The sequence below is a fragment of the Centropristis striata genome, chromosome 22 (assembly GCF_030273125.1).
Source record: "Centropristis striata isolate RG_2023a ecotype Rhode Island chromosome 22, C.striata_1.0, whole genome shotgun sequence".
NCBI classification, from domain to species: domain Eukaryota; kingdom Metazoa; phylum Chordata; class Actinopteri; order Perciformes; family Serranidae; genus Centropristis; species Centropristis striata.
This window is the reverse complement of record NC_081538.1, coordinates 23,232,570-23,249,115: the sequence shown is the minus strand read 5'-3', so window position 1 is coordinate 23,249,115 and position 16,546 is coordinate 23,232,570. Positions and strand designations below refer to the sequence as shown.

Below are 16,546 nucleotides of genomic sequence, written 5' to 3'. Positions count from 1 at the left end.
AGTGTCATGGCAGCAATATCACATAGTCTGTGAGTATATGTTATGAACTTTCTGTCGTTCTTTTTGGACAGAAGCGGACAAAAAGGAGGAGGAGAAGGAGGGAGAGGACAAGTCCCAGCCCCGCTCCATCCGGGATCGCAGGCGGCCCCGCGAGAAGAGACGCTCCACTGGGGTCTCCTTCTGGACCCAAGATGTAAGAGACGTGCGCACAATGAGCAAAAAATGTTTCTCTCTTGGCATCATAAGTATTCAAAGCGCTCCTGGTCGGGAGCAGCAGTTCACAACCCTCAGTGTTCCTCTTTGATCCCCTTTTCTTTTTAAAATTCTTTTATTCATTCCAGGGTGATGAAAATGACCCTGAACAGCAGTCAGACTCAGAGGAGGGCAGCACCAAGGGAGAGCCACAGGTGACTCAACACACACACACACACACACACACACACACACACACACACACACACACAGAGCAGAAAGTACAGGTGCAGCTCAATAAATTAGAATATCATAAAAAAAAGTTTATTTATGTCAGTAATTCAATTCAAAAAGTGGAAATAACACATTATATAGATCCATTACACATAGAATGAAACAATTCATGTCTTAATTGATTTCATTTATTCTAATTATAATCAGGGTTTGTACGGGTGCTTGAAATCCTTGAAAATGCTTGAATTTAAATGTATTTTCAAGGTTTAAAAAGTGCTTGGATTTTGGATAAAGTGCTTGTAAATGCTTGAAATTCTTACTGTATTTCTCTTGCAACCTGACTATATCCATCTATAGACTATAGATAATCACATGTTCAATGTAAAAAATAATGAGTAGCCTATCTGAAATGAAGACCGTTCCTCCTAAAAGTGTAATACCATCACTGTTGGTATGGTTCAGTGAAATCTCCCCCTTTTAGTATGTAAGTACTCATCTAAAACATGCAACTTACAACAGGTTCAAGATACTGGAAAAGCTTGAAAACTGACTTTGAAAGTCCTTGAAAAATGCTTGAATTTGACCACTGCTAAAGTGCACGAACACTGTATAATAATCATGACTTACATTAAATGAAGACCTAAAATTTCAGTGTCTCAAAAAATTGAATGTTACAAAAGACCAATTTTTAAAAGTATGTTTAATATAGAAATGTTGGCCTCTGGAAAGTATGTCCATCTATATATATGACTCAATACTTGGTTGGGGCTATTTGACTTGAACTACTGAAAATGGACTTTTCCATCATATTCTAATGTATTGAGATGCACCTGTAGATAAAACTGACTGTTAAGCAGCAGCCCCAAGATCCAAGCCAGTCCTGTTTCTTTTCTTACGCGGTCCGACCTCCGATTGATTCTCCCCCTTCTGCATTTATTCTCTATTCTGCTCCTTCCTCGTGTCTCGTCTCATGAAGCCGAGGCCAAGAAAGTCCAGTGGTCTTTGATATTCTCCCGCTCTGCCCCTGTACTGCTGATGATTTCCTCCCCTCCCACCTATCTTTCCTTTTCCCCGCCTGCAGCCTTTGAATTTTTATCGCCCCTGCCCCGTTTCCATCTTCTGCCGATTGTCTGTTTGCTGATGTGACCTTGCAAACTGAAAGTGGTCTCAGCCAGAGATCAGCGGGTTTAAAATAAAACATGCAGACGTACAAAGGAACGGAAGTCTGGGTCACTGAGGTCAAAACACACAAGAATGAGATAGAGGAGATGAACACTTTCCAACCCCTTTTTCCTGCATTTTAAGTTACTGTAAATTAATATTTCAGCTACTTATAAACAAAATAAACGTTTAAAAAATTGATTAACAGCCTTCCAGTGGTTAAAATTACAATAAAGACTATAAAAATAAGCTTTGAACCCATTAAATTGATTCAAACTATCCATGAAAGAAGCAGCGGAGGGCAGAAAGAGCAGTTTTGTGAAACTATTGCTGGCTGGATGAACCTCCAGTTTTTGTTTGAATGGGGGCATAACATGGAGAGCAGGCAGTAGTCGTTTACTGGAGTGCAGTCAGCAGCTTCCAGCCGTCACTTTCAGTAGGACAGCGGAGAGGGTGGAGCAGCAACAGAGCCCTGAAAAAGAAACAAACAATTATCTCTGCATGGAGATTGGAAACCGTACAGGAAAAGCTTTTGATTCGCTCCGTTTTCCTGCCCGGCCACTCTCATTAAAAGCACCAAAATGTTTTGTTAAACAAAGGTTTGAGTAATTCTGATTTGGGTTTGAAAGGTATGTTTTGTTTTGTTGGGTTTTTTTTTTTACAAAAAAATCACCAAAGTTTCTTTATAATAATTTTTCACATTTCACTTGGCCCTTGAGTGAATAAATAATCAATAAATTTACCTTTTTTTAAATTTGTTCTTTATTTTTTTTTTATGGCATAATAACTGTCTTTGTGCATTGAGCTATTTCCATAGAGGTGCAGGACTTAACTTATATGTTGCAGAGAAAAAAATAAAAAAATAAAATGAAAGATTAAATTAAAATAGTAAATTAAATGTGACAGAAGCAAAAAATACCCTAAAACTGCTTGGGGTTTAGAAAAGCATTGAACCTTATTATTACTATTATTAAATCATCAAGTAATAGATATTATGTGGTGTTTCCACCTAGACTGTTAGTAATGGGAAACACTAGATTATTAATGGTAGGTGAGAACTGTGCAGGTATTTATTTTGGATCGAGCAGCAAAAACGTTTTAGCATGCTGTTTTTGAGTTAATTTGACTTACTAGACATTACAAGTCGCTACGCTAGAACAATATATTGTGCAGCCCTGAAACAAGACCACTGCTGAGTCATCATCCACCTGTGTATTACATCTGTAGTGGTGCATTGAGCGGGGCCCAGCTGGCTGTTTATCTCATCACTTGAACTCGTATGTTGAACATTTTCCTCGACTCAGATTGTAGCATTGTCGTGTCACCGCCCTCAGGAAACTGACTGCAATTTTAAAAATAGCTGGAAGCCCGACCCTCCGACCCGCCGTCTCTATCTGATGTCTGGCCGCGTTCCTCCGGGCTGCTGCTGAGGTTCAGCCGGCCCGGAGACGCAGGCCGCCCCGAGGCACCTCGCAGGGGTGGCAGCTGTTGTGGAATAAGTCTGCATGTGTTTGTGTGTAGTGCAGTGTGTGTGTGTGGAGGAGGCAGATTGGACAGAAGGAAGGGTCAGGTGTTTATACGTGCATCTAGGGTTGGAAACGGGTGGAAAATTTCCGGTAAATTTCCAAAACAACTTTCCATGGGAAGTTAAGCTGGGGAATTTTGGAAATATTCAAAATCCCCAAAAAACATGACATTTCAACAGATTTATTTGTAAGTAGAACTTTATCAAGTTTTAATTATTTTATTGAACAACAAAAACATGAATGTGTAAAATTACCCAAAAAGTCCCATTCATAAATGTTGCATAAAAAAAATGAAAAGAGCCCCTCTCTGAACATGTGATGGAGGAATGCACAGTGCATGTAGGGGGCGTGGCCTCAGCAGCCCTGCAGTAAGCAGTGTGCTGTGTGCATGTGATTGAGGAATAACAGAATTTCAAGTGTACTGGCATGAAATCTGACTGTTTTAGTCAAGGTGATGCTTAAAATATATTCCCATACATTCCTGTTAATTCCCATGGAAAGTTTCCAGCTTTGAAAATTCCTGTTATTTTGCAACCCGACATGCATCAATCCAATCCAATTCACTTTATTTATATAGCGTGATTTTAGCAAACACAAAGTTTCCAAAGTGCTGCACAAAAAGGTAAACACAATAAATAGATAAAACCATAAAAGCACAAAAGATGAAGTAGACAATATACCGATAAAATACAATAAGATAAAATAAAATAAATGAAATGCACTGCCTGCACAAAATAAAATATGCATATATACACATGAAATCATAAAAGAAAGAAACATCAGAAAGTGGAGGTTTAGGTTCAAATAAGTTATAGAAACAAAACTGCACAGAAGGACGAAATAAGATGTCTGCTTTCAGTTTCTCTTCTGTCGACATTAACATCTGCTTTTGTATTCGTTTCTTACAGAGTGACAGATTGTCCAGGTATGTTTCTCCTTCCTTCATATTATTATCATCCTCTTTCTTATCATCGGTTTTTCTAAATATTTTAAATGAACACCTGTTTTTTGTTTTTTTACTGTCGTAGGAATGAGAGCAGCACTTCATCCTTAGATCGCAATGACACTCTATTTAGCCGCGGCTACGGTGAGAGTCGGAGGACATACTCGAGCCGACTGGACAGAGACGACACCACTGACTATAAGAAGGTGTGTAAAACGCTGCATTAAATGCTGCTTCCTTCCTGGGTTTAACTCCCAATTTCTCTTTGAGAAAACTGATTCATTAACCCATTTAGGCCTAAAACGCCTGGAAAAATGTCTGTAAAACCTCTGGGCGATTTTAAAATGACCCCCTAAAACCTGGAATTGGAAATTCAACAGAAGTGTCAACGCTTCCTACTAAATAATCGATTTTTCAGCCTCTGTAACAGATAGAAATGAAATTCATTGAAAAATGAGAGCTTATACCTGTTTTATCTGAGCTCCCTCCGCTATAGTCATCTTCTGCCATGATTTCAGTTCTGGAAAAGTCCCATGTTGCATTGCGACACTCCCACATGTATTCTGATATTCTGTATTCGGTGGAAAAAACTACAAATACTACAAAACGACGTATCCGCTTTCCCGGCTTTAATGGTAGAATAACACAAGAGCGCCGCAGGTTTTAATGGTAGAAATGCGGTAATGCTTTCCCGGCTTAAATGGGTTAAATGAGGGAAGGAACTGTGCAAACTTGTGCAGAGAGGTTTAAATACATTTTACCTGGGGAAAAAAACATTTTTATTTCTATTTCAAATGCCTTGATGATTTGCTTGTTCCACTGGTTGACTGGTGTTCATGTCCCTGTAGCTCTACGAGCAGATCCTAGCTGAGAACGAGAAGTTGAAGGCCCAGTTACGTGACACAGACCTGGAGCTGGCAGACTTGAAGCTACAACTAGAGAAGGCCACGCAGGTACGCCGAGCTCTCACCGCTGCAGCTACTGATCAGGGTTAATAAAGACAATGAGGAATCCTAATGAACTTTTTATTATCTTTTTCCTCATTACAGAGGCAGGAGCGCTATGCCGACCGATCACAGCTTGAGATGGAGAAAAGGGTAATGACAGTTTAATAACTCGCCAAATGTCCTCCAAACTTTACTAAAAAAAGATGTTTCTCTCTCAAACTTAATCCAGAACTTGTGTTATTTCTGATAAATCCGACCTGCTTTAATCATGTTGGTAACACCACCGATGGGTTTATGTCTGAAGGTAACAAGCAGGCCCCAATATCATCTGAGTGGTGGTATGACCTTAACCCGACTTCTTGTATCAGTCTCCTCTCTGCTGCTGGCTGTCGTGTCACACATGTAGTCGGGGTCAAAGGGACTTCCTCCCTCCGCCTCGCCACTTTCTCTCTCACCTGTTTTTAAACCCTCAGAGGCAGTGTGTGGTCACCTCTTCTCAAGACTGCTTAGTTTGTTGTTTTTCTGTGTGTGGTGTGTGTGTGTGAGAAAGTGTGATGATCTGGTTTTAAACAGGAAGTTTGTAGACCGTTATATTGCTGTTAAAAGAACCTGTGCATGTGTGTTTTTTCACTCATTCATTATTAATGCAGCTGTGTAGCCATGAAGCCATAAATAACCCCTTGATTTGTAAAATTCCTCTATTTTTTTTTAAAAAGCCCATCCTCCATTTGTTTTCCCAATCGTTTATAATACACGGATGTCCTTTTTTGTGCTCAAAAAAGACATTCTGACCCCCCTGTTCATGAGTCATTTCATTAACTAAACATCCAACACAACTTCTAAACATCTACGTCCCCATTTCTTGACTCATTCCTGCCTTCTGATGTCCATCCATTGGATAAGAAAGACTGTATAAAAGAAGCGTTTTGAAGCCTCGGGTTTGGTATTTTGAGTCGATATCTTTTTTGAGGGCCAGAAGTGACCATCAACAAGGTTCATCTGTAATTCACATTAATGCCCGATTATTGGGTTGATTTTGGCTTGCGAAAAACAGGGATTCTTGCAGGAAAAATGAGCAGCTAACTTCTAAGTGTCTTTAACAGGGTTCTTACAAAGTCTAGAAAGTTTGACAAACGCTCAGTTTGAATGATTATATTAGGATTACGCTTGAAATCGAACTTGTAAATTAGTAAAATGCTCAATATTCAGCATATTCCGGTGTTTCAGCTAGATACATTGAAACTAGCAAGCATGACATAATGCAAAGTATGATCAAAACGTGCAACAAAGTTGATATGAATCAAGTCTCAATATAAACTGATCAATGTGGGTATTAAACATTCTGTAAACTTTATTTACAGTAATTGCATTTATATAATAACTATTTAGATTTGGTGATGAAGGCTTAGAGAGGCGATAAATATTTGGTTTCGATATTTTGAAAGTGCTTTAAAGGTGCTAAAATTTTTACAACCAAACGCTGACATTTTTATGTTTTTATGATCTGCAGACAACCTGTGGAAGGGTCAAATTTTGTAAAAAAAAACCAAACCCTATTTCACTCTAAATGAGAACATAATTTACAAAATTAACATCATGCTGTATTGAAGATTTAAAATTAGCCATTGAGATCATAAAGTCATCATGAAAATATTTACTGAGGTTATAAATCAAGTTTAAAAATAGGGTAATTTTCTCATAGATGGACTTATTTTGCCAGTGTAGTCGCCTCCTGCTGGTTTCAAACACTTTTTAGACCAACATCCCCTTTTTTTAGTATAAAAAATAATGACTCAGTTTCTTAAACAATCAGTTAATATCTCAGAATAATGAGAAACTTTCTCCAAATAATGACTTTCTTAACATGCTGACTATTAGTATCTCAAAATAACTCGAAACTTTGTCAATATAATAACAAAAAAAAATCTTATTTTAAAATACTGACTAATGTTACTTAATATGTCAAAATAATGAGGAACTTTATTATATATATTATACTTTATGTATAACTTGGTATTCCAAAATAATGAGAAAATTATCTTTTTTTAGCCAGTGCAGTCGCCCCCTGCTGGCCGTTAAAAAGAATGCAGGTTTAAAACACTTTTCTTTCGTACAGTCTCTGATCCTTGGATATAAATCACGTTTTCATCACTGAATATGAAAGTCTGAACTGGCTGTTGCTTGCAGTCACCTCACAAGACATGCGTGTGTTCAAGTGTGTGCTATCGCTACACCCTCACCATCCTCCACCTTTTTGTTTCATGCAGTGTGTAGAGCCCGCACTACAGTTTTTTCCTTTCTGTGAAATGTGTAAGTCCTGAGTTTAACCCGCTTTGCTTCCGCTCCGCAGGAAAGAAGAGCTCTAGAAAGGAAGATTTCTGAGATGGAGGAGGAACTTAAGGTACACACAGTCACACACGTGCATTATTTTTCTCTGTTCATGTACAGTGGGGGGTTAAAAATGTCCATTAATGGAGTCAAGATCACAGCTAGTGTGTAGGTGGTACTTGTGAGGTCCGACATAGTGTGAACAGCTGTCACTTCAGGCTATGAGTGTCCCTTTATATGTAAATCTCACCCTTTTTTTTTTAAATAAGAGTGGTGATTCATCTCAAAAGCCATGATGCCTTTAAGATAATATAGTTTTATTACATCTTGGGTCTTATTTTCATGGTTTTGCCATTACTTCTGTGAGTTATGATGACATTTTACTCAACAAAGTACACATTTCTAGGATCTGAAACATCAGACAGTGGAGAGATTAAGCTTTTTATTTTGAGGACATAGCTAACTGCTCATGTGTCATTTTAGCCGCTTTCCCACATGCAATATATTAGAATAGAAAACAGAAATGATGGAGTTAACTCCAACAACAGGAAGCTGGTTGAATGAAAATTTAATTTTGTTTGAAGTACTCTTTATATACATCATCTCTGTTTCTAAAGAGCCATTAATACAGGACAAATATAATATAGTTGATAAAGGAAATAATGGACACAGTCGTCAAATGTGTTTGTTTTGGTTACAGTTTTAACCAAAAAATACCGTATTGGCCTGAATATGAGCTGAAAGGTCAGCACACAGCAGCACAGAATGTGGCATTTGTTATTAAAATGATTTTTAAAATGGCCAGATGGCATGCACTGTACAAATTTAGCTTGTTTTATACAATAAAAAATGTCACATTTAACTATTCCTTGTAGTTCTAGCAAAGTTCAAGGTGCATGCAACATTTTTATTATAGTCTAATGTAAATTAACAAAGGGTGAATTTTGTCTTGATAACTATTAAAACCATCAAATAGTACACTAAGCAGGCAGGTTGGGAACCCACAGGTTTGAAAATGCATTGTTCAGATTTCATAATTGCAAATACGAACGATACATTTTCACTGTAGCCGCAGTTATAACTTTAAATCAAGTCAGAATCGGGGCATCCCAGTGGCTCACTGGTGGAGCACATCCCATTAAAGGGTCCTTGTTGCTATGGACCCGGGTTCGAATCCGTCTCGAGGTCCCTTTTAATGAATGTCTTCCCCTTACATTTCCTCTACCACTCTCAAAAATAACACATGAAAATGCCACAAAAAATATTTTGTGAATAGAGCCGGTCATTGTCCAGAGAATTCACTAGTGAGGGAGTCGGCATGTTGATAACATTTCTATTAAGCAACAGCTGCAGAAGTGAAAGAATACAAACATCCCAAAATCCTCCATGACTAAAGTACGAACCACTCGTGACTGCAGCATACTTTTTGCATCATATCCTAGTTCCTGTGAGCTTTACCCAGGCCCCGCCCCTAAACCAGACCGAGTAATTCCTGCAGGGGAAAGCATGAATCTCTGTTAGTGCTACATGTGACAATGTCTGGACTTAATAATGAGGAATTCATTTGAAAAAAAAAAAATTGATTAAAAGACGTGATGAACTTGAAGAAACTCACCAGACTACCAACATTTAGGCCTCAAACAAAAAGAATATCTGTCTCATGTTGTGAATATGTTAATGTCCAGTCCAAAACCTCCACAAGAAACAAACAGCTCTATATTCTGTCCATTACGGTACCTGACTTTGACTCCTTGTTTACCTGCATCTCTTATTCTGTCCAGGCCCGTCTCAGGTCAGCTGCTAATCTATGTTGACATAACATTTAATCTCTTCTATCGAGACGGCCAATTACATGTTCCTTTTCTCCAAAACTGACTTTTCTTTTTTTAAAAGGAGGAGAGAGAGAGAAAAAAATCCATTAAATTCTAGTAAACAAGTGTTGTTCCCATCGCTGTGATAACAACAACGTGTGTTTATTTTTAGGCAGCTGGCTGATCTTATCAGTGTCACTTTTCCATTCTATCTACAAGCATCACGCCGAACCGGAAAGCTCTTAATCATTCCTTCGGTTTCCAAATTCTGTCCCCATTTTCTAACAGTCTTCCTTTTTCTGTTTCCCCTCTCTCCTTCTCTCGGCCCCTCTCCTCTATTCATTTATATTGTCCTGTCTTTCATTAAACCTTTCTCTTTTAATTTGTTTCTCCAAACTCACTCCTCCTCTTCCTCTTCTGCCATTCTGTCCTCCTCCTCTTCCCTCCTCTCTGTCTCTTTGTTTTTCTGTGTTGTGGTTGTTGTTTTCCCCCCCTGCAGAACCTCCCCCAGGTAAAGCAGGTTCAGGCCCTGCGGCAGGTTAAGGAGCGGCTGCAGGCTGAGAACCGGGCCCTGTCCCGCGTGTTGGCAAAGCTCTCGCAGTCCGCCTGCAGCCAGCTGCCGTCCGTCGACCTCTAAGCCACGTCCGTCTGTCCACCACCATCTCCTCCTCCTGCTCCTCTTTTCCTCCTGTCCTTCCTCCTCTTCTTCTCCTCCCCCTTCCCGACCCCATCCTTCTCATGCTCCATTCGTGCTCTGCCCGCACCCATAGACAGGCAGGTGCCCAGCCGCCCAAACATCACTTGGTTTTGTAAACTCCCCTTTCCGCCCCCCTCTGCCTCCCCAGAGCTTTTGGTTTTCAGATTGGGGAGCGTGTCTTTTTTCAGTTCTCACAACAGGACACTCTCCTTTTACAGTGCACACAGAGCAGGTGGTTTATACACGTTTCAGCTTTGGAAAATATGGAAGCCCATTTCTGCCAGTAAAAGGAAAAAAAATATTAAAGGACCTGCATAGGGCTGCACAATTAATCGAATTTTAATCGCGATCACGATTTTGGCCGCCACGATTAAATTAACCTGATCGTCGGCGATATTTCCATTTTAAAATGCGGCTCTCCTGCATATCTAACCAAGCACTTTCTGCACCAGTAGTCCACCAACCACCAGGGGGGGAACGCATAGTTAAGGTTTCATGTAGCTGCCTAAATAAATGACGAGCGAGCGCTAAGCAGGATGTGACGTAGTACTCAACGCCACAACAACTCGGCAAAGCAGTGTTGCCAACTTAGCAACTTTGTTGCTATATTTAGCGACTTTTTTTTGGAGACTCCTTCTTACTCTTTTTACTCTAAGAAGAGTAAGAAGGACTCGAAGCGGCACAGTCCTCCTGCAGCAGTCTCTCCCAGCTGCAGAGCCAGAGGGGATGTTAACCCCTTAGCGTCCAGTCTGCAAATTGCTAATAGGCTAACAGCTAGCTCTATAGCAGTACAGTGTGCTGCTGCTGCAGGAGGTGTTCACTTGGCGATCTCACACTAAAAACTTTTCCTATTGTTTGTTTAAAAGTAGTGCAATAAAAATACAGATGTTTTCCATAAAATGATGAATAATCGTGATTATCATTTTGGCCATAATCGTGCAACCCTAGACCTGCAGATCTGAATTGTTTCCAGGCAGTCAAAGTTTCAGCACAGGGGTGTGTGAACGTGATCGCCACAGCTTGAACTCGTATTCTCTCTTAAACGTAAATTGTTTCAGGCGAAAAATGTGAACTTTAATATAGAAAAATAATGAATCAGTATCTCAAACAATTAGTTAGTTAATTTCGAAAAAACATACCCCAATTTATTATTATTTTTTTATTACTCTAAATGAGGCCATAATTTACAAAATTAACATCATGCTGCGTTAAAGAAGACTTGAAACTAAACATAAAAAAATAATGACTCAGTAACTCAAACAATTAGTTAATATCTCAGAATAATGACAAACTCAAAGTAATGACTTCCTCATAATACCAACGTAATTCCTTAAAAATAAGTGAAAATAAATGAATAAATAAGTATCTCAAAATAACTAGAAGCTTTTCAATATATTGACTTATTTTTTAAAGAAAGTTTCTTATTTTGAAATACTGACTTATGTCAAAATGATGGCTTTGCTTCTTTTACTTTGAGAAACTATCTTGAAACAATTACTTAATATGTAAAAATAACAAGAACTGATCTGGAAATCATGACTTAGAATTGCAAAATGAGAAACTTTCTCAAAATAATGGCATAGTATTTCAAAATAATAGGGTTTTTGTTCTCTTTTCATTGTCATGTTATACAAGATACTAACTTAATAATAATAGACTTGCTTGGGTTAAAATGACAACTAAGTATCTCAGAATATTATTATTTTGAGAAAGGTTGTTATTATAATAACTTGCAGGATATTTTTTAATCACACTGGCAGAAAAAGGCTTCTATATTAAACACTGTGAATATATCAAACTAACTAAAATGTTTATAATGGGAGGAGGAAACGTTCAGGTAAGTATCATCAGGAGTCTAAATTTACTCCAAAGCTGAGTTGTTATTATTTTATTCATCTCTTGGTGTTCTGTAGCGGAGAGTGTCCTCTTTGTAGTTTCTAGTTGTGATGCTTCTTCAGAGGAGCTCCGTTGTTCAGTTTGGCTTGTTCTGGCTTCTTTGCATGAAGTGGCTTCCTTTTTTGGCATCAACTTCAAATCCTCAGAGACTGAAACCTAATTTCTTTTCCCCCTCTTTTACTCCCCAAATTTGAATTTTGACAGATGACATCAACAAAAATGTTAAAGTCAGCTGCATGGTTAGCGTGGTGCCCGATCATTTATTTATCTCTCTACATGATGGAATATTTACTCTAGCTGTTGATCTGCATCTGTTGATAAATAAGTTTGTTTTTAAGAGTGTCAGTGTTCTCACCACCACAGCATCTTTACTTTATTATTGTTCTAGTATTAGTCCCACAATGGGGACATTTTTACTGTTACAGCATAAAAGGGATAGCAAAAATAGAAAAAAAAGCATTAAAAAAATAACAATAAATGGTTAAAAAGCAACAACAACCCAAAGGAATATCAAACGTATTAATGTTAACAAGAAGAAATTTAAAAATAGTATCAATTGCACAGAGAAATATTACACATTTAAGTTAATTTAAAAAAATCACCTGAATGAAAGTTTTAGTGCTATTGTCATATTTGTAATCTGTTCCTGTTGCCCCAAATAGGTGTAAACATGTTTTTATTGGAGATATTTCAGTTTATAGAATTTTGTTCAGTATCAAACAGCAAACTTAAATGTAAGTCCACCAAATAAATGTGTTGATTAATGTTAATAATTACTGTAAACATCTAAAAGAGGAAGTTGGATACTATGGAACCCGGCAGGTGTCACGTTGGTGAAGAAATAAATGATTCTTCTTGATATTTGACTTGACAAAATGCAAATTTTTCAATGTTGCTATATCTGAAGAATATCCACATTTCTCTTATTGAATATAAATAAATCCTAAAATAAATAAATGAGATAATAAATGCAAATGGGAAGACATAAATGAAATAAAAGTCCCCTGAAATTAAGCAAAGTAGTTCTTTTGAAAAATAATTTACATAATTATATTAACTTTTATTTATATATTTGAAAAGTTGCAGTTTGATAGAAATTTCCTGGGGAAAAAACTCATATGTAAAATGTCCATTTATTTATTTAACTTTGTTTTTTTCTAATTTACATATTTAATCTAACTTATTTATATTTTTGAAGAGTTGCAGTTTGATAGAAAAATCCTGAAAAAAAACTTGAAGATATAAAATATAAATGTATTTATTTAAACTTTTTTTTTTTTTTACTAATTTACATATTTATATTAACTTTTATTTATATATTTGAAGGGTAGCAGTTTGATTGAAAATTCCTCAAAAAAAAATATTTGAAAAATAAATCAAATTGATGTTTTCTGGTTTTGCAAATTAACTCTTAATTATTTGTGAATTTATTTTTTTCTTAAGCAAAAAAAGCCAAACATTCGCATCTTAAATGTGAGAATTTGATGCTTTTTTTCGCACATGATTTTTTTTCGACTGTTGGTCAAATAAAACACAACATTTGAAGACAGAGGATACAGAATATCTGTCAGTCATTTTATTTACAAAACAGTTAATGAATAATTGAAAGATCAGTCAATAATCAAAAGTAATAGTGAGCAGCCGTTTCAGTCCTTTTTTTCTACAAAAAATCACACAAAAAAGCGTTTCTCCTGACACCTGCCAGGATCCAAATTCCACATTTAATTTGCACCAGATCAAATAAAAATGTGACTCATTTTCTCTGCTGTGTGTAGTTTCACATGTTTGTGGCTGCCGGTGAGCAGCCGTCCAGCCTGAACGTGCATGGCTTTCTCAGGACCTTTGGCCTGTGGTGTGCCCGCTTTTTACTTCTCTCTCTCTTTTGACTTGGAACAAAAGGTTTTTATTTGAAAAAAAAAAAGGAGAACAAAAAACATGAGAGATGCTGTGTGACTCCAACTCAGATTTGCTTACACAGGCTGCAATTAACAGTTTGTTAAAAAAAAAAAAAAAAAGAATCAGCCTGACTGGTTTAACAACACTGTGTATCTGTCGAGACTTGTCTAAGCCTCCTCTCTCTCTCTTTCTCTCTCTCTCTCTCTCTCTGTTTCCTGTTTCTTCCCTTTCAGATGCTCCCAGACTTGAAAGCAGACAACCAGAGACTAAAGGACGAGAACGGAGCGCTCATTCGAGTCATTAGCAAGCTTTCCAAGTAGAACAGACCCCCCTCGCTCCCGCCGCCCGCCACCCACCCACCGTCTCCTGCACCCCCTAGTCCCCTCATGGCAGCGACTAATGGAATTGCACATTTAGATATTAATTGCAACAGACATCAGAGACAAGACTCCTTTTATTTTTCCTCCTCCCAGCTCTTTTATCTCCCTTTTTGTGCTCCACCACCACTACCACCACCACCACCACCACTACCACCGCAGCATCCATCCATCCATCCTCCTCCTCCTCCTCGACTATTATTATTGTGTGGCTGCTGTCCTGATAGAGTTTACAGAGCAAAAAAAAGGAGAAAGGGTTGTGTGATGAGCATGTAGAAGCATCGTGGGCGGGGAAGCCTGAAAACTATTTAACCAATAAGCCTTAGTTGTACATAAAGAGGAAAAAGAAAAAACACTTGCAGCGATATCTCTTCTCTCTTTCTCTCTTTTCTCTCTCTTCTCTTTCTTTCTTTCTCGGCTATCACTGAAGAACAGATATTATCCAACACCTGATTTTATTTGTGCCACAATCTCTCTGATAATGTATCTTTTTTGTTTCCTCTCCCTGTGTTAGTGTTGTGTGCTGTGCAGTTTTCCCCCCTCTTTAACCCTTTTTTAAAAAAAGTGCCACTTCTTTTCTGCCCCTCACATCAGCTCCTTTTTGTGGCCCCTCCCCCTTTAAAAACACACACAGATCACAAACGCACACACACGTACACACTCCCACTCCTTATTTTTTTCCTTTTTTTTTTTTTCGTTACCTCTGTGTGTCTTCCTCCAAGAGGGAAAATTTTTTTGAATTCTCGCTTTAGCGAAACGAGGCGGACCTGGTGGAATTTAAGCTTTCACTGTATGTGCAATATGCATTTCTTTTTTTTTTTAATGCTTTAATGATGAGTCCATCACAAGTAGGATTTTTCACTCTTCCACCGCTTCCATCGCTCACCTTCCTCCTCCTCTTTTTTTTTTTTTTTTTTTTTTGTTTTAAGTTTGTAGTGTAGTCAGTTTATACTCTGTATTTCTCACTTTGTTTTAGCAGGTACTGAGTGATGCTGTATATACCTGTATGTATTTGTTTGAGACCAGCACATGGCATGCGTTTATGGTTCCCGTCTGTTACTATTAAAAGTATACAAATTCCAGAGGACAAAAAGGTGTGTTTTTAATTATTTTTTCTTTTTATAGTACATTGGCTACAGTACAGTAGAGCCTCTCTCTTACACGGGACGGCTGGCAGTGTTCAGTGCTATTTTTTTTCTTCCAGTTTAAAAATAAGTGTTCACATTAAAATTGTGAGATAATAATAAGAAAAAAAATAATCGCTTCACTACATTTCACTTTCATTGTATTCAGTATCTTGGAAGAGTGCTGTTTAATTTTGTTTCCAATTTTTTAAAAAGCTGTAGTATTATAGCCAAGGTGTTGTCACTTAAAAATAAAAAAATAAAATAAAAAAAGAATATCTTAGGTATCGCTAACCCAGTCCTTTTTACAAATGTCTACATGCACTGTCAATGCCATGTGAGGAGTCTTGATGTCAGGTTAAAGCAAATCGCCACCATCACATATTCCATGCATCTGAAAACATTATATGCATTTCAGTGGCCTTTTAAGGATATTTTAGTAAAAGTTTAAAAGAGAAAAAAGTCACTGCAGATGGACTGATGACCATCTACTCTGGTTTAGACTTTTTTTTTGTTTTTTTTGTTTTGTTTTTTCTTTATTATTTTTTTTCCCGTCATCTTGTAAAATAGGTGTGTGGCTTAATACATGCAAGCTGTGCTGTGACTACCAACCACTGAAGAGTTCATTAAAAATAAACTTGTACATTGTAAAGTTCCCATGTCTGATTATTTAATTATTTATATGTTGTTGTTTACATATTTATATATAACCCCTGAGAGGAAATACATTTCTAGGTCTGATTTGAAATAGTTTTCTCTCTTGTGTTTATGACTGAAGAACAGGATTAATAAATAAGATCATTTTTTCTGAGTTTTTGTTTTTTCACCTGTAATAATGGGTCAATAAAAAAAATCTAATTTTTTTTAAATTATTTTTCTTTTTTTGTCAGGGTCATTTTTCCAAATGTTGTAATATTAATTTGGACACAATTTTGGCCCAAAAATAATTTTTTAACATTTTAAAAAACTAGTTTACCCCTTCAAAATAAAAGGTTTTTTATGCGGTATTTTCATTTTTTGTCAGGATCATTTTTCCAAATGTTGTAATATTTGGACACAATTTTGGCCCAAAAGTGAAAAAAAAAAAAAAAAAAAAAAACTGTAGTAAAACCCTTTAAAACTAAAGCTTGTTTTTTTTTTTTTTTATGGTATTTTTATTTCTTTGTCAGGATAATACATTCATTTTTATTTCTTTGTCAGGATAATACATTCATTTTAAAAACTAGTATATCCCTTGAAAACTAGTGGGTTTTTTTTGTTTTTTTTGTCTGGATCATTTTCCAAATGTTTGTAATATTCATTTAGCCACAATTTTGGCACAAAAAGAAATAATAATAAATACAAAAATGCAGTATAGCCCTTGAAATAATGTTTGTCTTTTTCTGTTTTGTTTTGTTTTTGTCAGGAATGTTTG

General features: G+C 37.0%; 1 protein-coding gene across 5 annotated transcripts in view; it reads left to right on the top strand.

Moving 5' to 3' along the window:
• The window catches only part of ppp1r12a (protein phosphatase 1, regulatory subunit 12A), a 73,643-nt gene extending 57,859 nt beyond the window's left edge, over window positions 1-15,784 (top strand). For 3 of the 5 annotated variants that reach the window (XM_059325568.1, XM_059325565.1, XM_059325566.1), the window contains 8 exons: window positions 72-193; window positions 342-407; window positions 4,022-4,038; window positions 4,142-4,262; window positions 4,905-5,009; window positions 5,106-5,153; window positions 7,354-7,404; window positions 9,642-10,970. In XM_059325568.1, coding sequence (XP_059181551.1) covers window positions 72-193; window positions 342-407; window positions 4,022-4,038; window positions 4,142-4,262; window positions 4,905-5,009; window positions 5,106-5,153; window positions 7,354-7,404; window positions 9,642-9,779 — 668 coding nt within the window. In that variant the 3' untranslated portion in view covers window positions 9,780-10,970. Of the gene's footprint in view, window positions 1-71; window positions 194-341; window positions 408-4,021; window positions 4,039-4,141; window positions 4,263-4,904; window positions 5,010-5,105; window positions 5,154-7,353; window positions 7,405-9,641; window positions 10,971-13,864 lie in introns of those variants that run through there. The other 2 variants (XM_059325569.1, XM_059325567.1) reach the window with 1 other exon arrangement.
• Window positions 15,785-16,546: the final 762 nt, after the last annotated feature.